A 24,134-nucleotide genomic window follows, 5' to 3' on the forward strand; every position below is an offset into this window, starting at 1 on the left:
GTGGGAGGGGGAGGGAGCAGAGGGAAAGCAACGCGCCTGCGCAGTAGCTCAGGCCTGGTCCAACTTGGGCCTTCCGTTGAGGTGTTTTTGGACTTCAACTCCCACCATTCCTGACAGCCTCAGGCCCTTTCCTTTTCCCCCTCGGCCGGCGGCCGAGGGGGAAAAGGAAAGGGCCTGAGGCTGTCAGGAATGGTGGGAGTTGAAGTCCAAAAACACCTCAACGGAAGGCCCAAGTTGGACCAGGCCTACATCACCAGCTGAGTGCGCATGCGCGCCCTGTCCCCCTTTCGGTGCCTCGCCTTCCCTTTATTTATTTATTTTCCTCCGAGGGGCGCACTGCGCCTGCGCGGAACAGCCCCCGCGCGCCTCAGTGACAGCAGCAACACTCGACGGCGGCGCAGGCCAGGCCAGGCCTCCCTTCCTTTCTTCCCTTCCACGGATGGCGAGGGCCAGGCTGGCGGCGGGCCGTCGGGGCGAAGGAGGCGGAGGAGGAGGCGGGGAGACATGCGGCGGGGCCCGGCTAGGCCTCTGCTGAGCCCAGGCGGAGGGCCAGGCCTTCTCTGAGGGGACGGGCAGCCATGTCGTCGTCGTCGTCCCCCTCCTCCTCCCCGCCGCGGGCCACGGAGGTCAGCTGCGACGCGCGCGGGCAGAGCAGCTCCGTGGCCGTGCGCATCCCTTCAGGAGGAGGCGGCAAGGGCCGGAAGAAGGGCAAAGGAGGCGGAGGAGGAGGAGGGGGCTTCGGCCTAGGCCTGGGTCTAGGCCTGGGCTTGGGCTCCCACAGGAGGGCGCGCCACTTGCCGCAGCTCTTCGAGCGGGCCTCGAGGCGCTGGTGGAGCCCGCAGTTCGACTCTGGCAATTTGGAGGAAGCCTGCCTGGAGCGGTGCTTCCCTCAAACGCGGCGTCGCTTCCGAGGAGGGTTGGCCTACCTGGGCCTGTCGGGGCTGCTGTGGGGCGCGCGTGGGCTGGGCCTGGCCCTCCTCTTCCCAGAGCCCGGCGTGCTCCCATTCCTCCCGGGACTGCTCCTCCTAGGCCTAGCCTTGGCTTGCGTAGCTGGCCTGGCCTTCACCTTCTCAGGTGCCTATGCCCGGCGGCCTGGGGCGACCACCTTGGTGCTGACGCTGGTGGCCTTCGCCTTGACGCTGGCGCCGCAGCTGCAGGCCCTGGATAGACCCATGGGGGCCAACACCAGCCAGGCCGCACGGTCTTTGCCGTCACCGTCTCCCTTCATCTCCCCAGTGGGGTCCTTCTCGCTGTGCGTGGCGGTGCTCTTGCTCCTCTACGGCGTCATGCACCTGCCGCTCTACCTGAGCCTCCTCCTGGGCCTGGGCTACTCGCTGCTCTTCGAGGCGCTCTCCTTCTGTGTCCGCCCAGCCCCTTGGGGGGAAGTCCTGGGCAAAGCCTTGCTGCACCTGTGCCTCCACGCCACGGGGGTCCACCTCTTCGTCATGTCCGAGGTGCGCTCCCGCAGCACCTTCCTCAAAGTGGGACAGGCCATCATGCACGGCAAGGACCTGGAGGTGGAGAAAGCCCTCAAGGAACGCATGATCCACTCGGTCATGCCCCGCGTCATCGCCGACGACCTCATGAAGCCCGGCGAAGAGGACACCGGTGGGGGAGAGGCCTCGGCCAAGCAGAGGCCCTCTGCCTCCGCCGCCGCTGCCGCCGCCAGCCCCAAAGGCCGCAAGAAGAAGCCCTCCCTGCCCAAGAGCCCCATTGTCTTCCGTCCTTTCAAGATGCAGCAGATCGAGCCGGTCAGCATCCTCTTCGCTGACATCGTGGGCTTCACCAAGATGAGCGCTAACAAGTCCGCCCATGCCCTAGTGGGCCTCCTCAACGACCTCTTTGGTCGCTTCGATCGCCTCTGCGAGGAGGCCAAGTGCGAGAAGATCAGCACCCTGGGCGACTGCTACTACTGTGTGGCCGGCTGCCCTGAGCCCCGCCCTGACCACGCCGCCTGCTGTGTCACCATGGGCCTGGGCATGATCCGGGCCATTGAGCAGTTCTGCCAGGAGAAGAAGGAGACTGTCAACATGCGGGTAGGTGTCCACACCGGCACTGTCCTCTGTGGCATCTTGGGCATGCGCCGCTTCAAGTTCGATGTCTGGTCCAACGACGTCAACCTGGCCAACCTCATGGAGCAGCTGGGGGTGGCCGGGAAGGTCCATGTTTCGGAGGCCACCGCCAAGTACCTGGACGACCGCTACGAGATGGAAGATGGGCGAGTGGTGGAACGTGTGGGACAGAGCGTGGTTGCCGACCAGCTCAAAGGTAAGGCATCCGAGATACATATATATACACATACGTACATACAAGCCATCTGTGAGTTACAAACATCTCACTTACAAATGACTCCTAGTGAAGAACAGGGCTGAGATGACAGGATGTGAGAGGAATTGAGAGGAATCTACCCTTCAGAAGGAAGGGAAATCACTCCTGGAAGAGTTATTATCATGGGGAAAGGGGGTCTCCGTGGAAGTTTTATCCACAATGCTTGTTTCCACACTTATTTATTTACTTACAGTATTTATATTCTGCCCTTCTCACCTCAAAGGAGACTCAGGGTGGATCACAGAACACATAAACGGCAAACATTCAGTGCTGTTATGCACTGCCAAGGCAGACAACTGTACATAGATAGAGGTATATATAGGCTTTCCCATCTTCAACATCTTGGAGGCTGTGCTTGGTTCCAGCCTTTGGGGGGGGGGGTGCCTTTGCTCCATCATCCCTGCCAATGAGCTTTATTCGTAAACTTCCTCCTTTGATCGAATCTCCGGCATTTTCTGGCATTTCCTTTTGGGTGCCTTACTACCTCCCTGCTTTTTAAAGTGGTACCTATTTATCTACTCACATTTGTTTTTGATCTGCTAGGTAGGCAGAAGCTGGGCTGAAAGGCCAGGCACTCACACTGACCCAACCTTCGAACTGTCAACCTTCCAGTTGAAAAGACTTATTGCAGCTGGCGGTTAGCCTGCTGTGCTAAAGCCTGGCCCACTAAGCCATATTTTCCAAAATCCAATTATCAAAGGGACAGAAAGGGAGGTGGAATCTTCTGAAGGGGACCACAGACAGCAAAACAAAGACCACAGGGGTGTTCACCCCATGCTACCCAAAGCACATAGATGGCGTTACACTTAAAAAATATACCTGTTGCAACTTTTATACAAATTTAACCTAAGAACAAACCTATAGAATCTATCCTGTTTTAACTCGGGGACTACCTGTATATATGCTAGCATATATACCAGGCATGGGCAAACTTTGGCCCTCCAGGTGTTTTGGACTAAACTGCCACAATTCCTAACAGCCAGGCTGTTAGCAATTGTGGGAGTTGAAGTCCAAAACACCTAGAAGACTGAAGTTTGCCCATGCCTGGTATATACCCAGCATTGCCTGGGTATATATTTTCTTTGTGGCTCTTTCTTCCTTTTTCTCCCTCCTTTCCTTCTTCCTTCTCCTCATACTCATGTCACCTAGCAACAGCCAATCCGCTTTGCTCCCTTTCTTTCCCTGTCACATCACAGAACCACTTCCACTAGCAACTGCTTTATTCCTTTCCCACAGTTCTGGGTCCAAAAAGGCTGGGTTTTCAGTTCAATTTTAGTTTAGTATTTCCCATATAAACATATCTGGAAATGGAGTGCCCCTTAGAATCACGCGTTTCTTATGTATTTTTGTTGTTGTTGGTCCTGAAATTAGAATGTGTCTTACATTGGAAGAAATACAGTACTTGAAGTTGAATAATGAAGGGTTTATGTGCCAAGTTTGGTCCAGATCTCTCAAGCCACAGAGAAGCCTTTGTGGTGCAAACCAACCAGTATACATACCTACATACTTTGACTTTTAGATAGAGCCTTTAACTGGCTTAGAAACAGAGTTTTGTTCCTCCTTGATCTCCCACTTTTCTGTCCCATGTGAACATAGGCAAGTGGAGCCTAATCATATGTCTGCTTTTCACATGTATTAAGATTCTCAAACTTGGGAGTCTCTTTTTCACGACTGAAGACCACGGGAGACATGCTTTGGATGATGCATGCCTGGCAGTTGCAGCGCCTTCTGGTTTTGGAACTGACATTTTAAAGGGCTTTTTTTTCTAAAATAAGGAAAGCAAATGTGGAATTTTAATTAACTGGCAAGTATGCTATATAGCTCATGACATCATCTGACTTACTGTACTGTTCAGACTTTCACGAGATGCAGGTGATTCATAAGCTTTAAGAGGAAAAAATGCCCAGAAGAGCTGTGTTTCCAAGCGCGGGGGAGCAAGTTGTTGGTACTTTTCAGGCAGCCTGGCTTTTGGGTCCCCTCACACCTCCACAGCAAAGCTCTTATAATAACGCCTGCTGCATAGGAAGCAATAGCGGCTAGAACCTGAGCTATAAAGAAGGGGTGTTGAATTCATTCAACCAAATCTTAACATTTTACATCAATAAGTGTTTGATGTATTGTCAAAGGCTTTCATGGCTGGAATCACTGGGTTGCTGTAAGTGTTCTGGGCTTTATGGCCCTGTTCCAGAAGAATTCCCTTCTGATGTTTTGCCCACATCTATAGCAGGCATCCTCAGAAGTTGAGGGGTTTGCTGGAAACTAGACAAGGGAGGTTTATATATCTGTGGAATAATGTCCAGGGTGGGAGAAAGAACTCTTGTCTACTTGAGGCCAGTGTTAATGTTGCAATTAGCATTGAATGGCATTGCAGCTTCAAAGCCTGGCTGGTTGCTGCCTGGGGGATCCTTGGCAGGTGATAGCGGGCCCTGATTGATTCTTGTCTGGGATTCTCTTGCTTTTTTAGTTTTGCTCTTTATTTACTTTCCTGATTTTAGAGTTTTTTAAATACTGGGAGCCAGATTTTGTTCATTTTCATGGTTTCCTCCTTTCTATTTAAATTGTCCACATTCTTGTGGATTTCAGTGGCTTCTCTGTGTAGTTTGACATAGTAGTTGTTAGAGTGGGCTAGCATTTCTGTGCGTTCAAATAATATGCTGTGTTCAGGTTGGTTCATCAGGTGCTCTGCTATGGCATTTTGTATTGGCCAAAGTAGGGCATTGAGTCTGCCTCCTGTGGACATCTATGTCTTTTTCTATAGTTATTGTTTTCATTTCAAATAACCTCCAATGTTGACTTTCTTATCTCAGCGGTAAATAAACATTCACTTAAGATTCCGCAACTGGATCTCATTTCCTACACTCCTCCTGTCTTATTTATTCATGTACAGACGAATGAGTTTTCCTGCTTTATTATGCTTGATTGTATTATGTGAGGTATATCTTTGAAAGAGCCATGTATTATTTTTGTCAGGCCATGAATATAATGTTAGTGAGAGTGTTGTGATACGGAATTGGTCTGGCATTCATACAGATCACAGTAAAGGAAGTGTAAGTCACACATCTCAGCAACATTTGCAGATGGAGGTATTTTAGCATCATGAGACTTGCAAGAGACATTATTACTTCAAGATCAGACCCTCAACATGTGAGTCTTTAGGGTACTTCAAGGCATTTGTTTTGGAAATGTACTAAACCGGCCTCAGCTATTTAAAGCGTCCACAGGACCTCAGGCTTAGTGGTTTTGAGAGATCTTGCTTTGGACTTGTATGTGGCCATTAACAACAATCCTCACTTGTAAGTGTCTGACAACCTTGTTAGATACACATGCTTTATATTCATGTTGTGAGCTGCCTTGGGGCCTATTTGAGGAAAAAGACAAGATGGATGAACATTGAACAAATAAATAATGGAAGGCTTCCAAGGATGTGCTGTGGGAGTAGAAAGCGTTGCTACCAGTCAAGCTACTGCAGTGCTAGTCCTGAAGTATTGGTAGGCTCTGCACTCCTCCTCACAATGCAGGGTACCTTTTCACCCTCCCAGTGAAGTTCAGTACCATCAGATGGGATGATATCTCCAACAGTATTTAAGACCATGAAGTACTGCTGCCTCATTCCATAGTTCTACCCTTTTGTTTTCTCATACTGAATTAGAAGAGCAGGTAAACTATCTTGTGAGAAGATTGACCATCATCATTATTTACAGTGTGTCTTGGGCTGGAAAGTGGGCTTGGCTGTTTCCAAGAGGAGCCATAAGCCCCATTGACTCTTTGGTAGCAGATTTTGCATATTTGGAAAAAGGGGTTCTGCAAGCCAATGGGGTGGTGCTGGAGTGCTTTTATTTACTGTAGTTTCCTCCCAGGTTTAAAGACATACCTGATCTCTGGCCTGAAGGTGAAGGAGTCCCATTGCAGCTGCTCCCAGGCTCTGCTTCCCGGTCTGGAGGCCGGAGACAGGAGCAAGATGCCCGGAGCCTCATCTGTGGAGAACGTGGGTGATCCGGCAAAGGTCTTCAGGCCGCCAGAGAAAAGCAAGGTTTGCCAAATGCAGTCATCCCCTCTCTGTGGTTTACAAAGCATCCCCAGGAGATAAAACCAGACTTTTTGATGTACAGTATTTACTGCAATGCTAGTTCTAATGCTCACCTTTTTTGGTTAAATGGCCTCTCCAAACTTAGGGTACATTTGATTTGTGTCATACAGTAATCTTAGTGTTGAACCAAAGCCAATGGGGAAGCTGCTTCAGGAACTTTACCTGGAGCTCCCATTTGAGGGAAGTCACATCTCCTTTAAATGCCATGGCAATTCTGGGATTTGTAGTTTCGTGTGACATCAGCACTCTTGGGTAGGGAAGGCTCAAGGCCTTGTAAAACTACAGCCCCCAGGACTCCATAGCATTGAACCAAGGCAGTTAAAGTGTATTCATTCTGCAGCATAGATGCAGCCCAAGGTTTCCTTTCCATTGCTGGAAGCTTTGGTGTCCAAACACTTTTCTTTTTCAAGAAGGATTCCTAAGCAGCCATCACTGTAATGTGCACCCTTTTTGGGCTCATGATGAAGCATGACCTTTTTGTCGATGCACATTTCATCCACCAGCAAATACTTTTTTTGGTTTTAGAGTTTTGGAGGTGCGCATTAGATTCAATGGTGCATGAGACTCGAGTCAATACGGGTATTACCATCAAGCAAGACAATGAAAAGGGCCTCATGCTCCCTGTCCCTGATGTTGTTATGAAGTGCAAGAAGGGTCTGGCTATAGAGAAACAGTGCAGGGGGAGTGCAGCTGTTCACAGTCTCTCATAGGGCATTTATCTAGCTATTTATTTGGCTAATACCCTTCCCTTCTTTCAACTTGTGGCCCAAGGCCACGTTAAAATAGTTCAAACAAGGCCAACAAAAATTGAAATGTTCTTTGTGCACTTTAGTCTTATAGCAAGCCAAGCAATTGGTTGCTCCTCATTTGTGACCCTTCCGTCCCTGAGGTTGTGTGTTTTGAGTAAATAGAGTTGCCTTCTTGCCTTCAAAGGGCTGCCAGAGAAGGTCCTGTTCTTCCTCTCACATCTTTGATGTTTATGCCTGACTCAATAAAGAATGCTTTGGCCTAGTTTAGGGTCTCCTTCCGAGTCTTTCCAAACCTTTCTGTGAGGACAGAGGCCACTGGCTATGGCTTCAGGCCTTTCTCCATCCCTAGCCCTTCCCTGTGCACTGCATAGGGCTTATAAGGTAGGGTCTTATAAAGTACTGGTACCAACAGTGGATGGCCCCTGAACCCATTACCAGTCCCTGATGGGATGGAAGGAGAGCTATAAATGCAGACAGAAGAGGGACAGTATACCGGGGCTTCTTTTTCATTTCCTTTTGTTAACCTTTTAAGGGCTCTTCCCTGTTTGGAAACTGGTTTCTGTGGTCAGAGGAGAATCTCCCCCCCCCCCCCTCGCCCGCCTTCTTGTTATTACTGAATGCCAAAAACAAGTCCTGCCTGTGGATGGCCACTTCCTGCTCACTGTTTATACATTCTCTGTATTCCTTGTTTATTTTCTGCTCTCTCTGTGTTACAGCCCAGAGTTTAATTATATATTTTTCAAAAGTTGCCTCCCCCCCCCCTTCCAAGATTTCAGCTGAAATGCAAAGATGCAGGTCATGCTATTTTGGAGTTAGCCTGGGAAAACTTCCCAGGAAATGGCCATGATTCTTTTCACATACTTCCCTTATGCTCTAGTGCTTTTAATTCTCTAGCTTTATATTTTAGAGAGGAAAAGGGAACAAATAGGACCAGCCTCAGGAAGGCGCAATGTTAGAACGAGCTAACACTCGCACTACAGCAAATCAGTTTATGGGAATTGATGATCGTTTTTCTCTCTGGTTTCAGACATGCCCTTCCTGCAGCATCGCATTGGCCCCCTCCTGCGCTGTGGGTGCAGAAGAAGGCGCTGTCCAAAATGGAGGCCAGGATGAACATAAGCACAGCACAAAGGTGACTGAATTTCAGCATGTGCCGCTTTCTGACAATTCTACCGCGGTCATGTCATGGCTCTAAGTGGAAGTATATACGTCACATAAATAAACATGAAACAACAAATAGTATAAAATAAATATTTCTTGGGGTTTTTTTCTCTCTCATAATTCATATGAGTGTTTAGCAGGAAAGCATGTTGGCATTTACCAGTTCTAAAGTTTGGCTTTTTAATGTTTGCCCAGGCTAGCCTTTTCTTTCTTAAGAAATATAGAGGGTTTTTTTTGGCTGAAATATGTTCCTGAGGGCAGAAGTTCATAATACTGTTTTCTCTGTGTCCTTTGCTTCGGATCAGGGCCCAGGCGGGTGCAGCCCTAAATCCCTGAACGGCCTGCTGAGTCCACCTCCAGAGGAGAAGCTGAGCAACAGCCAGACCTCCCTGTATGAGATGTTGCAGGAAAAGGGCAGGTGGATGGGCGGGAGCCTGGACAACTCGCCCCTGCTGCCCTTGCGCTTCAAAAACATCCGGGAGAAGACTGACGCCCACTTTGTGGACGTGATTAAAGAGGACAGGTGAGCAGGAGGAGGAAAAGGAGGGAAAGGAATCTCACCGGGTTTGCTAACTGGTGAGGTGGGGGGGGGGGGAACAATCCTGAAGCAAAAAGACTGTTTTTATGACTCTCTCTTTTATTTTTACCCAAATTGGGGGAGTTATTCCTCTAGAGGCCTCTGGGTGGCACAAGTCTCCTCTGGAATAAGGGATTCCCACTTGGTTGCCAATCAGTCAAACCATCTTTGAAAATGTGTTGTCGGAAGGCTTTCATGGCTGGAAGCACTGGGTTGCTGTGAGTTTTCAGGGCTGTATGGCCATGTTCCAGAAGCATTCTCTCCTGATGTTTCTCCCACATCTATGGCAAGCATCCTCAGAGGTTGTGAGGTCTGTTGGAAACTAGGCAAGTGAGATGTATATATCTGTGGAATAATGTCAAGGGTAGGAGAAAGAACTCTTGTCTGTTTGAGGAAATTGTGAATGCTGCAATTGATCACCTTGATTAACATTGAATATCCTTATAGCTTCAAGACTTGTCTGCTTCCTGCCTGGGGGAATCTTTTGTTGGGAGATGATTAGCTGACCCTGATTGTTTCTTGTCTGGAATACCCCTGGTTCTTTTTCCAGTATTGTTATTTCTTTACTGATTTTAGATTTTTTTAAACACTAGTAGCCAGATTTTGTTCATTTTCATGCTTTCTTCCTTTCTTTTGAAATTATCCACTTGCTTGTGGATTTCAGTGGCTTCTCTGTGTAGTCTGACATGGTGGTTGTCAGAGTGGTCCAGCATTTCTGTGTTCTCAAATAATATGCTGTGCCCAGTTTGATTCATCAGGTGTTCTGGTATGGCTGACTTTTCTGGCTGAATTAGTCTGTAGTGCCTTTTATGTTCCTTGATTCATGTTTGTATATTGCTGTATTTGGTCATCCATATGTAGACTTTGAGAACAACACTAAAAAACTGGGGACTTCCGGTAAAGAAACAAAAAACAATCAGGGTCAGCTAATCATCTCCCAACAAAGGATTTTCCCAGGCAGGAAGCAGCCAAGCCTTGAAGCTGCAAGGCTATTCAATGCTAATCACGATGATCAATTGCAATATTCACACTTTCCTCAAACAGACAAGAGTTCGTTCTCCCACCCTGGACATTCCACAGACATATAATCCCCACTTGCCTTGTTTCCAACAAACCTCACAACCTCTGAGTATGCCTGCCATCAATGTGGGTGAAATGCCAGGAGAGAATGCTTCTGGAACATGGCCATACAGCCCGGAAGCCATCTTTGAAAAACTAGGAGTGACTTCTTTTTCTTGAAAGGGGGCTTGTTTGAGTGCTCTCCTTCCATAGTCATTTCAGAATAGGAGTCCTGCTGTGCAAGTTCCCAATTGCTCTTAAAATGCTAGGAAAACAAATGAAACCAGAATTAAATTGATGATGTGCCGCTTCTGGTTCCAAATTTGTGCACTGGACCACCAGAAGTCGTCTGCCACTTCCCCCATTTGCTACCAGGCCCTGTCCACCATCTCAGCATAAACAGAATTACAATTTTTCTTAAAAATGACTTGCACATCACAAAGTAATTTGGCTTCACTTTTCCCTGAACTTGGGAGCAAGCAATATGCCCACTTTTCTTCCTTTCTGGCCTGAAGGGTGGAACGGAGGGCCCAGCTCCCAAACAGTGAGAAAACTTTCCCATTTCCAAAGGTCAGACCCATGAAAAGCAGGAGCAAGTCCTAGATTACCTGGGAGGAAGGAGTTGTTTCTTCAAGGGAGAACTGTATTGATGGCAATCCTTTTGAAACCATTCACTCTCCTCCTTCCTTTTAGCTTGATGAAAGACTATTTTTTTAAACCGCCCATCAACAAGCTGAGCCTAAACTTCCTGGACCAGGAATTGGAGATGACCTACAGAAGCAGCTACCAGGAAGAGGTGTGTGCTTGCAGCCCCCCTTCCTTGTTTATTTATTTATTTATGTACTTTGCTTGTATACCGCAGTTTCTCAGCCCATAGGCGACTCAACGCGGTTCACAACATAGCAAAAACAGTCATAACAAAATAGCAATAAATGATTTAAAAACCATGAAACCATGGTTCAGCTTGTGCACCTCCAAAGGGGGGGAGGATGGGGACTGGCAGCCAACATCACGTGACCTTCCTCCCCACTCCCCCCAAAACAGGTGATGAAGAATGCCCCTGTGAAGACCTTTGCCAGTGCCACCTTCAGCTCCCTCCTGGACGTGTTCCTCTCTGCCACCGTCTTCCTGATCCTTTCAGCTGCCTGCTTCTTGAAACACGGATTGACCGGCTCCCCTCCACTACCTGCAGCTGTGGTTGTGGCTGTGGTGGCCCTCTTACTTGAGGTGCTGTCCCTTGTCATCTCCATCAGGTACGCGAAAGAAGAAGGAAGTGCCCGTGCCTCCGGAAACTTGCAGGGTGTCAGAAGAGGTGTCCTCTTCCTTTGCCCTGGAGTGGCTCCTGGCCTTGATTGGCTTGCTTTAGGAAGCCACACCTTGATGATAAGGGTAGAAGGGGACCTGTCCAACTCCTCTTCCCCTGGGATTCATGCTTTCGGTCTGCGGGGCTTTAGAACAACTGGTTAATCACCAACAGCAATAGATCACACCAACTGAAAGATTGGCAGTTCAAAGCTCAGGGCGGGATGAGCACCCGACCTTCAGCCCAGCTCACTGTCCACCTAAGCAGTTTGAAAACAGCTGTGAGTAGAAAAATTAGGCACCGCTTAAACAGGGAGGTATTTTATGGCATCATAAAAAGGAAATACCAGAAAATACTGGCGATTAAAGAAAGGGGGAAGTCTGTGATTAAGGGATCTTTGTTATAGAGGATGGAGCGACAGCACCCCCTGTGGCTGGAATCGAGCACTACCTCCAGGATGCCAGCAGTTGGGAAAAATGCCGGCATAATACATCTATTTGTTGTCTGTCCTGTTTGTTTAACAGCATTGAATATTTGCCGTGTATGTGTTCCATGATGCACCTTGAGTACCCTTTGGGGTGAGATATAAATTCTGTAAATAAATCTGTGGCTCCCCAGCAGGACCAAGGAAGTGACTAAATAGGAATACCTTCTACTCCGGGGCCCCTCTTGCTCCATGTTTGGGGTTGGCAGAAGTGGAAGGCAGGGTCCTTCGAAGGTATTCCCAGTCTCCATATTACCAGAGAAGACAGCCTCTTGAAAGGCCACATGGGCCAGCTTTTTCTTTTGGGAGCAGGGGGAGGGGGCTCAGATAAGCGTACCTTGTGCACTGTTGTTCCATTGCAGCTGAGGCTGGTTCTGTTGGGAAAGCCTCCTCTGGGTGTGTTTTGTGTGCCTCCCTTCCAGAATGGCCTTCTCCCTGGAGGACGTCATGGCCTGCACCAAACGGCTGATGGAGGCGATTGCCGGCTGGCTGCCGCGGCACTTTGTTGGCGCCATTTTGATTTCACTCCCAGCTCTTGCTGTCTTCTCGCACTTCACCTCTGAATTTGAAACTGACATCTACGTGAGTGGATTCTTTCACTTTTTGTCGGACCCTTCTGGGGTGCGTCTCTGCCATGAGACCAGAGCTTGGAGGGGGCGGAGATGGCGACTCTAGCAAGGCAGCCAAGGGGGATCCTGTTGTTGCCCATTTATTTATTATTTACTATTTCTATACCCCGCCCTCTCACCCCAAAGGGGACACAGAGCAGCTTACAAGTTATATGTATATACAATATGTTACATTATTAGCATAGCACAATATTAGTACTACACATTACTATATTGTACTGTACCCTTATAATGCAATATTATTATAGAATCATAGAATCCTAGAGTTGGAAGAGACCTCATGGGCCATCCAGTCCAACCCCCTGCCAAGAAGCAGGAATATTACATTCAAAGCACCCCTGACAGATGGCCATCCAGCCTCTGTTTAAAAGCTTCCAAAGAAGGAGCCTCCACCACACTCCGGGGCAGAGAGTTCCACTGCTGAACTGCTCTCACAGTCAGGAAGTTCTTCCTAATGTTCAGATGGAATCTCCTTCCTTGTAGTTTGAAGCCATTGTTCCATTGAGTCCTAGTCTCCAGGGAAGCAGAAAACAAGCTTGCTCCCTCATCCCTGTGACTTCCTCTCACATATTTATACATGGCTATCCTGTCTCCTCTCAGCCTTCTCTTCTTCAGGCTAAACATGCCCAGCTCTTTAAGCCGCTCCTCATAGGGCTTGTTCTCCAGACCCTTGATCATTTTGGTCGCCCACCTCTGGACACATTCCACCTTGTCAATATCTCTCTTGAATTGTGGTGCCCAGAATTGGACACAATATTCCAGATGTGGTCTAACCAAGGCAGAATAGAGGGGTAGCAGTATTAGTAATATTACATGTAATATATAATATATAATAATTATATTATTATATTGTATTTTTATATTATGTTACTATTATATAATAATTATATTATTATATTCTGTTATTATTAGTATTATATTGTATTGCCCATCTCCTTCTGGCCCCATGAACTCCCTTTGTGGCCAAAAGGAGGCGGCAGAGGGCTGCTATTCACCGGACAGAGGGAAGCCAGAGCTAGGCAACAGGCTCAAAGTCCCTCACTGGCCTGAGAGCACAAGGTGGGTGTGAGGTCACCTGCTTGCTGGGAATTCCTGTACACTCGTATACATTAAAGGATCAATTAGGGGGGAAAAGAATGCCTTTATGGGAGAGGAAGTGAGGTCCCATCCTAGTCTTTCTTGGAAGCAGCCACTGAGGAGGAGGCCTTTTTTCTGTGTTGGTGACAGAACCAAGTGAGGGAGCAGGAAGCTTGGGGGACAAAGCTAGGTTGGAAGCCCTGCTGCTGCCTCAGGGTTGTCTGGAAAGTGGTGGTCTGGTTGTGTGAATTGCTTAGCAGCAGACCCTTGCGATTGGAATCTGTTCTGTGCTCTTGTGGCTCAAAGCCTCTATCTCTGCTTGCTGCAGTTCACCATGTTCATGTCATCTGCGATCCTCATCACTATCGTCCAGTACTGCAACTTCTGCCAGCTCAGCTCCTGGATGCGGTCCTCATTGGCCACCTTGGTGGGCGGAGTCCTGTTGGTCTTGCTCTACGTGCCTCTGTGTCCGGACAGGTGAGCCCAGGGGCCAGGGCCATTATTTGCTCATTGTCCGGGGAGGAGGCGGGTCACTCTTCACCCGTCAAGAGCTCCTTGGAAGGTGGCTCTTCTTGCTGTGGACCTTATTATTTCTCTTTCAGCTCCATGACAGTCTTTAACTCGACCCAGGACTTTGGGTAAGTGTGAAGTTGTCGTGTCCACTCTTCAGAATGCTTTCGTGTATTACAGTAAACACTTTTGACATTCTTTAGCTTTAGCAGGGAGAACTTATATTAACGCATTTGTGTTGTATGTGGACCCTGAGAAGCTCAAAGAAGGAATACTTGCACGGAGTTATTTCTAACACATTATTTACAATTATTTTGTGTGGGGGTTTCATGTTGGAACTCTACCACGTCCTTCCCAAGCTTGTGGTCTTCATCAGGGACTTAGTTAGGCAGATGAGTTACAGCCCTTCCCTCATTGGCCTCTCTATCTGCTTGTCACTCTGTTTTTCTATGTGCTTGTTAGACTGATACTTCTCAGAGACATGCCTCTTTTTCAGAGCACATGGCAAGCCCCTGAGTCCTCCATTTTGTTCTATTTTTTGTTCTCCTGTGAGCATGGAGAGACAGGATGTCTGCTGTGAGTGAGATAGATAGACAGACCCTGTGTTGATGTTTCTATCTAGTTAAGTAGTTTTTGAAGAAAGTCTTTTATAACTTTCTAAGGTTGATGCTGCTCCTGAATTGCTTCAGTTCAATCATTTTACTGCTGGCACTAGAACAGTGGTTCTCTACCTGTGAGTCCCCAGGTGTTTTGGCCTACAACTCCCAGAAATCCCAGCCAATTTACCAGCTGTTAGGATTTCTAGGAGTTGAAGGCCAACTCCCAGAAATGAAGGTTGAGAACCACTGCACTGGAAGCTTCTGAACTGCTGCTGCTCTTGCTGTTTTGCGTTTTTGAATGCTTTTTCCTTTTTGGGAATTACATTGTATTGGTCCCCCTCTCCCTGCAGTGCTGCACAGGGCGCCTGCAACAGGTCATCCGAGGAGGGCCCTCTGCAGAAGCCGGCCGACCTGATTGGCCTGGAAGTCATCCTGGGGCTCTTCCTCCTGCTCCTCCTGGTCTGGTTCCTGAACCGGGAGTTTGAGATCAGCTACCGACTGCATTACCACGGTGACGTGGAGGCTGACCTACACCGCACCAAGATCCAGAGCATGCGGGACCAGGCCGACTGGCTCCTGCGCAACATCATCCCATACCATGTAGCGGAACAGCTGAAGGTTTCGCAGAGCTACTCCAAGAACCATGACAGCGGGGGTGTGATCTTTGCCAGCATCGTCAACTTCGGGGAGTTCTACGAAGAGAACTATGAGGGCGGCAAGGAGTGCTACCGCGTCCTGAATGAGCTGATCGGGGACTTCGACGAGCTGCTGAGCCGGGAGGAGTTTGCCAGTGTGGAGAAGATCAAGACCATCGGGGCCACCTACATGGCTGCCTCGGGGCTGAATGCGCCTCAAGGCCAGGACACCCGCGGGCCCCAGGCCCACCTGCAGACCCTCTTTGAGTTCGCCAGGGAGATGATGCGGGTGGTGGATGATTTCAACAGCAACATGCTTTGGTTCAACTTCAAACTGCGGGTGGGGTTCAACCACGGGCCCCTGACGGCTGGCGTTATTGGCACCACCAAGCTGCTGTACGACATCTGGGGTGACACGGTCAACATTGCCAGCCGCATGGACACCACTGGGGTGGAGTGCCGCATCCAAGTCAGCGAGGAGAGCTACCGCATCCTCCACAAGATGGGCTACGATTTCGACTACCGGGGGACGGTCAACGTCAAGGGCAAGGGGCAGATGAAGACCTACCTCTTCCCCAAGTGCATGGACAACGGGGTGGTCCCCCACCACCAGCTCTCTATCTCCCCAGACATCCGGGTGCAAGTGGACGGCAGCATCGGGCGCTCCCCCACCGACGAGATCTCCGGCCTGGTGCCCTCAGTGCCAAATGCAGACAGGGCGTCAGAGGGGCCTCCGGGCCTCCGGAAGGGCCACCCCAAGGAGCCAGTGAAGCCCGATGGCCGGCCCTGGCTTGGCAAGGGTGGCGACGAGGAGAAGGGTGGTAGTGGGTGCCAGGGAGGGGACAATGATGGGGGCCCTGAGGAGGAGGAGGAGGAGGCCAATGAACTGACCAAACTGAACAGCTCCAGGAGCGTCTGATGACCAGAGGAGGGGCGTCCAGGGTTCCACCTGCAGGGCACAAGGACAGCACTCCTGGGAGGCTGTGTTCTGCTCTCCTTTGGGAGGCGGGGGCCGAGTGCTCTCGGCTTTGGGCTGGAGCCTGGTGGGGTTCTGGACCCCTGGAAGAGAGGAGAGATCAAGTGCCTTCCGACAGACTCTGCTGCTGGACTCTGGCCACAGAGGCACAAGTTACACCACCGGCGGGGCGCCTGGATCTATACCTCCAAGGGACATGCCATGGTCGTTCCGGTCTCTCTTTTTTAAGCGTTTCTTACCAACACTACTCTTGTTTTTTGTTTCTGCTCTCGCAGCTCCTTTGTACGTAAACACAGGCAGAAAAATGCACGTTTTCCTTCCTTCTGCGACACGAAAGAGCCAGTGATAGAAGACAGGGCCTGGGGCAGCCCAGTCAGGGAGGCAGAAAAGGATTGCATCCGGGGGGCTTTTTAATTGGGGAAGGGGTCACTGTTTGCTGTCTGGAGGGACATCTGGGCCCCTCTTTTTGCCATAGCTAGACTGCCCTGCTATTGCATGCTCCAAGGGCAGGAGAAAGGCCACCTGCTCCCTGCCCCATGCAGGCCTCCTCTTATCTGGGGGAAGTGGGCGGCACATCTGGCAGGGCTGCTCGGAACAAGACTGGTCTGGCCACAGCACCTCTGAGTTTCCTGATGAAATTAATTGCTCTCTATCTTGTCCGGCCTGAGAGAGTGGATTTGACAAATAATTAGAAATTGTCTCACTCCCCCACTTTCCTTTAATCCTTACCCTGACCTAGATTTTGAGGGAGTCCTAGAGATTGTAGGGTGCCATAGGATTGGTGGCAAAGAGCATGATGACAGACAGGCTTGTTTGCCGCCTTTCAAGACAAAAAGAAGTGAGATCCCCAAATCAGGCCTTCCTGGGTCAATTCGGAGCCCCTGCGCTCCTGTTCTTGCCACACTCCCCTTTCGAAGAAGCCACGGCAGAGCGTGTGTCGGTGCCTTTGAGCCCAGACCTTATTATGCAAGTGCGTCCTGGGGGTTCATGGCCAGAAAGGGCCTTTCCCCAGACACCCCCCCCCCCAGGCTTCCTCTGCCCTTCCTCCTGCATGCCATGCCACGCCACGCGTATTTATAGCGATTGGGGCTGCTGCCTTGAAGGCATTGTAACATATGCATCTCTCTCTGGGAAGGGGCGGGGGCTCCACTTCCATCCCAGGAGGCGACAATGGCCCCCCACCAGGCAGGGCCTCTGGTCCTCCTTTGGGCAGAGGGCTGAACACATGCTTCTCTGAGCGCAGGGACCGCAAGGCCACCGCCGTCTTCTTTCCTCGTCCTTCAGTCTCCAGTACTGTACTAGCCTTCACTGTGGCTGCAATCCTAAGCACATGGGCAAGGGGTATGACTCCCTCCCGTGTATCTGGCAGACGGACTTCTGAATAAAGATGTGCAGGAGACGGCTGGTTCTTTTTGTCCTCTTAAATGGCACTTGACAATCAGGGTTAAGGGAGATGGATGGGGCTTGTGAACTGGGGTGGTCGCTTGGCTGAGCTCTGTTTCTGTGAGATCCTGTGGACATTGTGTGTCCATTGCAAGACAAAGCCAAAAGGCCACAATCAAAGAGCAGCTGCTCTGCCCCATTTGGGAAAGGGACCTATTGAGCCAAGCTACTCGTAATTCCATATTGCCTTGGGTGATATTTTGCTTATGGCTTCCAGTGAGCCATAGGGGCCATGTTTCTCTTGCTATAGGGAGGTGAGAACTCTCCTTTTGGAGAGAATGGGAGCCACTCCTACTCTGCCTGGGAGCACTGAGCACCTAGAATTTGGGAGTCTGTCCTGAGATATAAGAGAGGCCTCTTCCCAAGCACAGGCAGACTACATGCAGGCTCCTGTGTAGTCTAGAATAGGACAGCGTTTCTCAACCTGGGGGTCGGGACCCTGGGGGGGGGGGGGGGGGTTGCAAGCGGGTGCCAGAGAGTTCAAAAAGATCATCAGAAAGCACAGTATTTTCTGTTGGTCGTGGGGGTTCTGTGTAGAAAGTTTGACCCAATTTTATCAGTGGGGTTCAGAATGCTCTTTGTAGGTGAATTATAAATCCCAGCAACTTCAACTCCCAAATATCAAGTCTATTTTCCCCAAACTCCACCTGTGTTACAATTGAGCATATTGAGTATTCAACCCAAGTTTGGTCCAGATCCATCATTGTTTGAGTCCACAGTGCTCCCTGGTTGTAGGTGAACTACATCTCCAAAACTCAAGGTCAATGGCCATCAAACTCTTCCAGTATTTTCTGTTGGCCATGGGAGTTCTGTGTGTCAAATTTGGTTCAATTCCATCGTTGATGGAGTTCCGAATGCTCTTTGGTTAAAGGTTAACTATAAATCCCAGCAACGCCATTCCCCCCAAACCCACCAGTATTCACTGGGTTGTTGTAGGTTTTTGGGCTATATGGCCATGGTCTAGAGGCATTCTCTCCTGACGTTTCGCCTGCATCTATGGCAAGCATCCTCAGAGGTAGTGAGGTCTGTTGGAACTAGGAAAAAGGGTTTATATATCTGTGGAATGACCGGGGTGAGACAAAGGACTCTTGTCTGCTGGAGCTAGGTGTGGATGTTTCAACTGACCACCTTGATTAGCATATAATGGCCTGACAGTTCCTAGAGCAAACTTATGTTGAGAGGTGATTAGATATCCTTGTTTGTTTCCTCTCTGTTGCTGTGCTCTTGTAATTTTAGAGTTTTTTAATACTGGTAGCCAAATTTTGCTCATTTTCATGGTTTCCTCCTTTCTGTTGAAATTGTCCACATGCTTGTGTACTTCAATGGCTTCTCTGTGTAGTCTGACATGACAACCAGAGAAATCAGCCATAGCAGAGCACCCGATGAACCAACCTGGACACAGCATTTTATTTGAGAACACAGAAGTGCTGGACCACTCTCACAACCACCATGTCAGACTACACAGAGAAGCCATTGAAAGCCACAAGCATGTGGACAATTTCAACAGAAAGGAGGAAACCATGAAAATTAACAAAATCTGGCTACCAGTATTAAAAAAAACTAAAATTACAACAGCAAAACAACAGAGAGGAAACAGTCTGTGACATCTAATCACCTCTCAACAAAAGATTGCCCCAGGCACTGCCAGGCCATCAAATGCTAATCAAGGTGGTCAGTTGAAACATTCATACCTAGCTCCAGCAGACAAGAGTCCTTTACCTCACCCCGGTCATTCCACAGATATATAAACCCCTTTTCCTAGTTCCAACAGACCTCACTACCTCTGAGGATGCTTGCAATAGATGCAGGCGAAATGTCAGGAGAGAATGCCTCTAGACCATGACCATATACCCCGAAAAAACCTACAACAACCCAGTGATTTCAGGCATGAAAGCCTTTAACAGTACACCAGTATTCACATTTAGGCATATCGGGAATGAAAATACATCCTGCACATCAGATATTTACATTACGATTCTTAACAGTAGCAAAATTACAGTTACTGTCTGAAGTAGCAACGAAAACAATGTTATGGTTGGGGGTCACCACAATATGAACTGTATTAAGGGGTTGCGGAATTAGGAAGGTTGAGACTCACTGGAATAGGATCAAGAAAACACCCAGAAGGAGAGATTTCAAATGCATCTGAATGACCCCGGGACCAGGCCAAGCATTGTGCCCATTTCCCTTCCAATGAGATTGGCTCCAAGATGAAATTCTTGGAGGGCAGAAGAGGCACCAGGTAGCTCTCCAATTGAGGTCACTAATAAGGAGGTTGCATTCGTTCTTTCCAAGCACCGTTTGTCCCCTTTCCCAGCGCCAGGACATTTGGGAGAGAAATGTGGGACCCTGGGCCTAAGGGGTCTCTGTGGAGAGGAGCCTCCTTTGGCTGAAGGTTTCTGTAGGAAGGAGAGGAAATTGAATAGGGACCCCCACAAAAAAGGGGTGCCTCAGTCTGTAAGGAAAGACGTATGGAAAGCTGGGCTGCAGGTGGGACCCTTGAAGCTGCCTTGTGGGAGAAGGGGGGTCAGAAGGGTCAGAGAAGGGAGGCTGGCCTGATCCGGGCCGAGCCTCTCCCTGCCTCCCTCCCTCCCTTATCAGGGGCTTGGCCTGGCCGCAGATGGCGAGGAGGGAGCAGCAGATAAGGAGGGCCTCCAACCACGGAGTGATATCACCCTTCTCTGCTAAGAAGCGAAAATAAGGCAAAAATGGGGAAACATGGGGTTTTGTGGAGTAGGGGAATCAAAGGAAGGGGTTGGGGGGGGGGGGGGAGGCAGCCAAAAGCCTGTGTCCAGTGGGTCCAAGGACTGCCTACCAAAAATCGGCTGTGGCTCTACTCAGGCCAAAGGGAGACCTACACGCCTTGCCTTGTAGAGGATGGGGCACCCTGGGGCCATCCAGTCTACCCCTGTTGAAGCTCCAGATTCTGCTTTAAAGTCCCCCCTCCAAAAGACAGAATCAAATAACTTCCCCCTGACATTATTTTTATTTATTTATTTATTTGTACCCCGCTAACATCTCCTGAAGGACTCGATGCGGCTTACACAGGCCAAGGCCTCAACATAACAACAACAATACAATTCAAAGCAAATCAAAAACATAAAGCAATAACAACAACATTACACCATAACACAGTAAAAACCAGGGCCGGGCCAAGTGATGGGTACAGATTAAAAAGTGCTGGGTGTGACAGGTGGCATGTTGGATTTCTGGGCAGGTGCAATGTGCAGAAAATCTTAAACCCTAGTAAAGTGCTTCTGGAACATAGTGCTGGGGCTTTCCTATTCCGGAAAGGCACATCGGAACAGCCCTTTGAGCCCTTTTCCTTGTTGCTTGGACCCAGCACAGTCCACCTCTGTGCATTTTCCACAGACTCATAAATGAGGAAAAGGGTGTGAAAAGCAGCTAATTGCAGATTCGCATGCAGAAAAGCACGTGGAAGTGCCTCTCCCAGCCAAGGGAGGATGATGGGAGATGCAGTGCCTCCTCTGGGCTGTCCTCTTCTCAATGCCAGGGGCCCACCGCATTCCACCTGGGGATGGTTGATAGTTGTTATAGACTCTTATTTATTTATTTATTTATTTATGGTATTTCTAACCCGTCTTTCTCAGCCCAAAGGCGACTCAAAGCGGCTTACAGATTGGAAGAGACCACACTCCCTTCTTTCATGCAGGGAAAGCACAATCAAAGCACCCCCAGCAGATAGCCATCCAGCCTGTTTAAAAGCCTCCAAATAAGGAGCCCCCACTGGACCCTGAGGCAGAGATTTCCACTGCTGAACAGCTTTTCTTATGGTCAGCAGGAATCTCCTGTAATTTCAATACATTGCTCCAAGGCCTAGTCTCAATGAAGGGCAGCAGAAAACATGCCTGCTCCCTCTTCCTTAGGACATCATTTCAAATATTTAAACTTGTCTGCCATGTCTCCCCTCAACCTTCTGTTTTGAAGGCTAAACAGACCCAGCTCTTTAAACCGCTCCTCAGAGGGATTTATGGTCTCCAGACCTTTGATCATTTTAGTTACCATCATCTGGACACGGTGCAGTCAGTCAATATCTCTTTTAAATTGTGTTGTTTGGCATGAAGCAAAGGAGGCTGAGAGGAGGGGGCATGGGAACCAGGTTTAAATATGGAAGGGGGATCCCATGGAGGAGGAGGAGGAGGAGGAATGGGTAAGGCCTGTTTCCTTCCTCTCCAGAGACGGGCCCAATGAAGCCATGGATTCAAGTGGCAGAGAGATTCTGGCTAGACATTAATCTGATCTCTTTTTTGATAGAGTTACAAGCTGGGTAGATGCGGGGAATGCCGTGGATGTAGCGTACCTGGATTTCAGTAAGGCCTTCGACAAGGTCCCCCATGACCTTCTGGCAAGGAAACTAGTTCAATGTGGGCTAGGCAAAACTAGTGTGAGGGGGATCTGTAATTGGTTAAATGGATGAACCCAGAGTGCTTACTAATGCTTCCTCTTCATCTTGGAAAGAAGTGACAAGTGGAGTGCCGCAGGGTTCCGTCCTGGGCCCGGTCCTGTTCAACATCTTTATTCATGACTTAGATGAAGGGCTAGAAGGCGTGATCATCAAGTTTGCAGACGACACCAAATTGGGAGGGATAACCAATACTCCAGAGAACAGGAGCAGGATTCAAAACAATCTTGACAGATTAGAGAGATGGGCCAAAACTAACAAAATTAAGTTCAACAGTGACAAATGTAAGGTACTCCACTTAGGCAGAAAAAACGAAATGCAGAGATACAGAATGGGGGACAATGCTTGGCTCGAGAGCAGTATATGTGAAAAGGATCTTGGAGTCCTTGTGGACAACAAGTTAAACATGAGCCAACAATGTGATGTGGCGGCAAAAAAAGCCAATGGGATTTTGGCCCGCATCAATAGGAGCATAGTGTCTAGATCTAAGGAAGTAATGCTACCCCTCTATTCTGCTTTGGTTAGACCACACCTGGAATATTGTGTCCAATTCTGGGCACCACAATTCAAGAGAGATATTGACAAGCTGGAATGTGTCCAGAGGAGGGCGACTAAAATGATCAAGGGTCTGGAGAACAAGCCCTATGAGGAGCGGCTTAAGGAGCTGGGCATGTTTAGCCTGAAGAAGAGAAGGCTGAGAGGAGATATGATAGCCATGTATAAATATGTGAGAGGAAGCCACAGGGAGGAGGTAGCAAGCTTGTTTTCTGTTTCCCTGGAGACTAGGACAAGGAACAATGGCTTCAAACTACAAGAAAGGAGATAACATCTGAACACGAGGAGGAACTTCCTGACTGTGAGAGCCGTTCAGCAGTGGAACTCTCTGCCCCGGAGTGTGGTGGAGGCGCCTTCTTTGGAAGCTTTTAAACAGAAGCTGGATGGCCATCTGTCAGGGGTGATTTGAATGCAATATTCCTGCTTCTTGGCAGGGGGTTGGACTGGATGGCCCATGAGGTCACTTCCAACTCTTTGATTCTATTATTCTATGATTAGGGAGGACTGTCCAAAAGGAGAGTCTGGCATATGGCCGCCTGTCCAAAGGGCTTTGTGTCTTCCTGTGCGGCAGAGGAAGGGCCAGACTGGATGGCCTTCAGGGTTCCTTCAAAGTCTAGGATTATATGCCCCCCCCCCCCCGGCTCCTATCTGGAGCGAAGGCAATCTGTCCTGGTGGGGCTTATCAGTCTGGTCCAGGCGGACCCTCCCTCCCACCCTTTCTGGGTGCCTCCGCCCTGCTCTCCTCCTTCCTGCAGGGGCCAGATAGAGGCAGCCCTCCCTCCTCCCATCTCTGCTGAATGCCTGGGAGGGGGCTCAAGAGGGTCCCTCCACTGCTAAGTCTAGGATTCCCTTTGAACTAGAAGTTGGGGAAGGAGAGGGCTACAGAGAAGCAGAGGCCAAAGTCAAAGGTCATCCAGGCCCCTGCAGCTGGCATCATCGTCATATTTACATCCTGCTTTCCTCTCATATACTAAATAATAGTAATCAATAATAATAATAATTATTATTATTATTTGTACCCCGCCACCATCTCCCCAAAGGGGACTCGGGGCGGCTAACATGAGGCCAAGCCAAAAGTTCAATACAGCAAAAATAAAATACAGACTGCAAACAACAAAAATTGCATAAGAATAAAATACGTACAGTAACAAAATAACATAAATAAAGCAATATAAAATCGAACAGAACAGGCAGGCCAAATGGACAAGGTAAAATTATCAAACCCTGGATCAGGTAGGAATAAACAAGATCTTGTATGGTTAGACATTCCACAAAGTGGCAAAGCACTCCTGACTGGCCTCACCTGGAGGTCATTGGGGTGGTTTCCTCCTTTTTGTGGTGTGTATGTGTGTGTGTGGTCTCCCATCAAAGTAAGGGCTTGCGTAGTCCCCTCCCCTACTTGAACCCTGCAGTGGGCTGCTCTGGTGCAAATCCAGCCAGGAAAGAGAGGGGCTCGCAACCAGGAATGTGGGGACGTCGCTGGAGGGTGACCCTGAGGAAATATATATCCTTTGGTGATCAAAAGGTTGCAGGTTTTAA

The 24,134-nt window shown here is 49.1% G+C and overlaps 1 protein-coding gene across 1 annotated transcript; it reads left to right on the forward strand.

The window, feature by feature from the left end:
- Nucleotides 1–321: 321 nt before the first annotated feature.
- Nucleotides 322–17,573, forward strand: LOC137095022 (adenylate cyclase type 9-like). Its single transcript, XM_067461201.1, has 10 exons — nucleotides 322–2,268; nucleotides 6,186–6,358; nucleotides 8,192–8,296; nucleotides 8,631–8,848; nucleotides 10,655–10,757; nucleotides 11,006–11,214; nucleotides 12,171–12,330; nucleotides 13,783–13,931; nucleotides 14,057–14,092; nucleotides 14,914–17,573. The coding sequence occupies exons 1-10, from the start codon at nucleotides 579–581 to the stop codon at nucleotides 16,115–16,117; spliced, it is 4,047 nt and encodes a 1,348-aa protein (XP_067317302.1). The 5' UTR covers nucleotides 322–578; the 3' UTR covers nucleotides 16,118–17,573.
- The last annotated feature ends 6,561 nt before the right edge of the window (nucleotides 17,574–24,134 follow it).

This window comes from Anolis sagrei, chromosome X (genome assembly GCF_037176765.1).
Source record: "Anolis sagrei isolate rAnoSag1 chromosome X, rAnoSag1.mat, whole genome shotgun sequence".
Lineage (NCBI taxonomy): Eukaryota > Metazoa > Chordata > Lepidosauria > Squamata > Dactyloidae > Anolis > Anolis sagrei.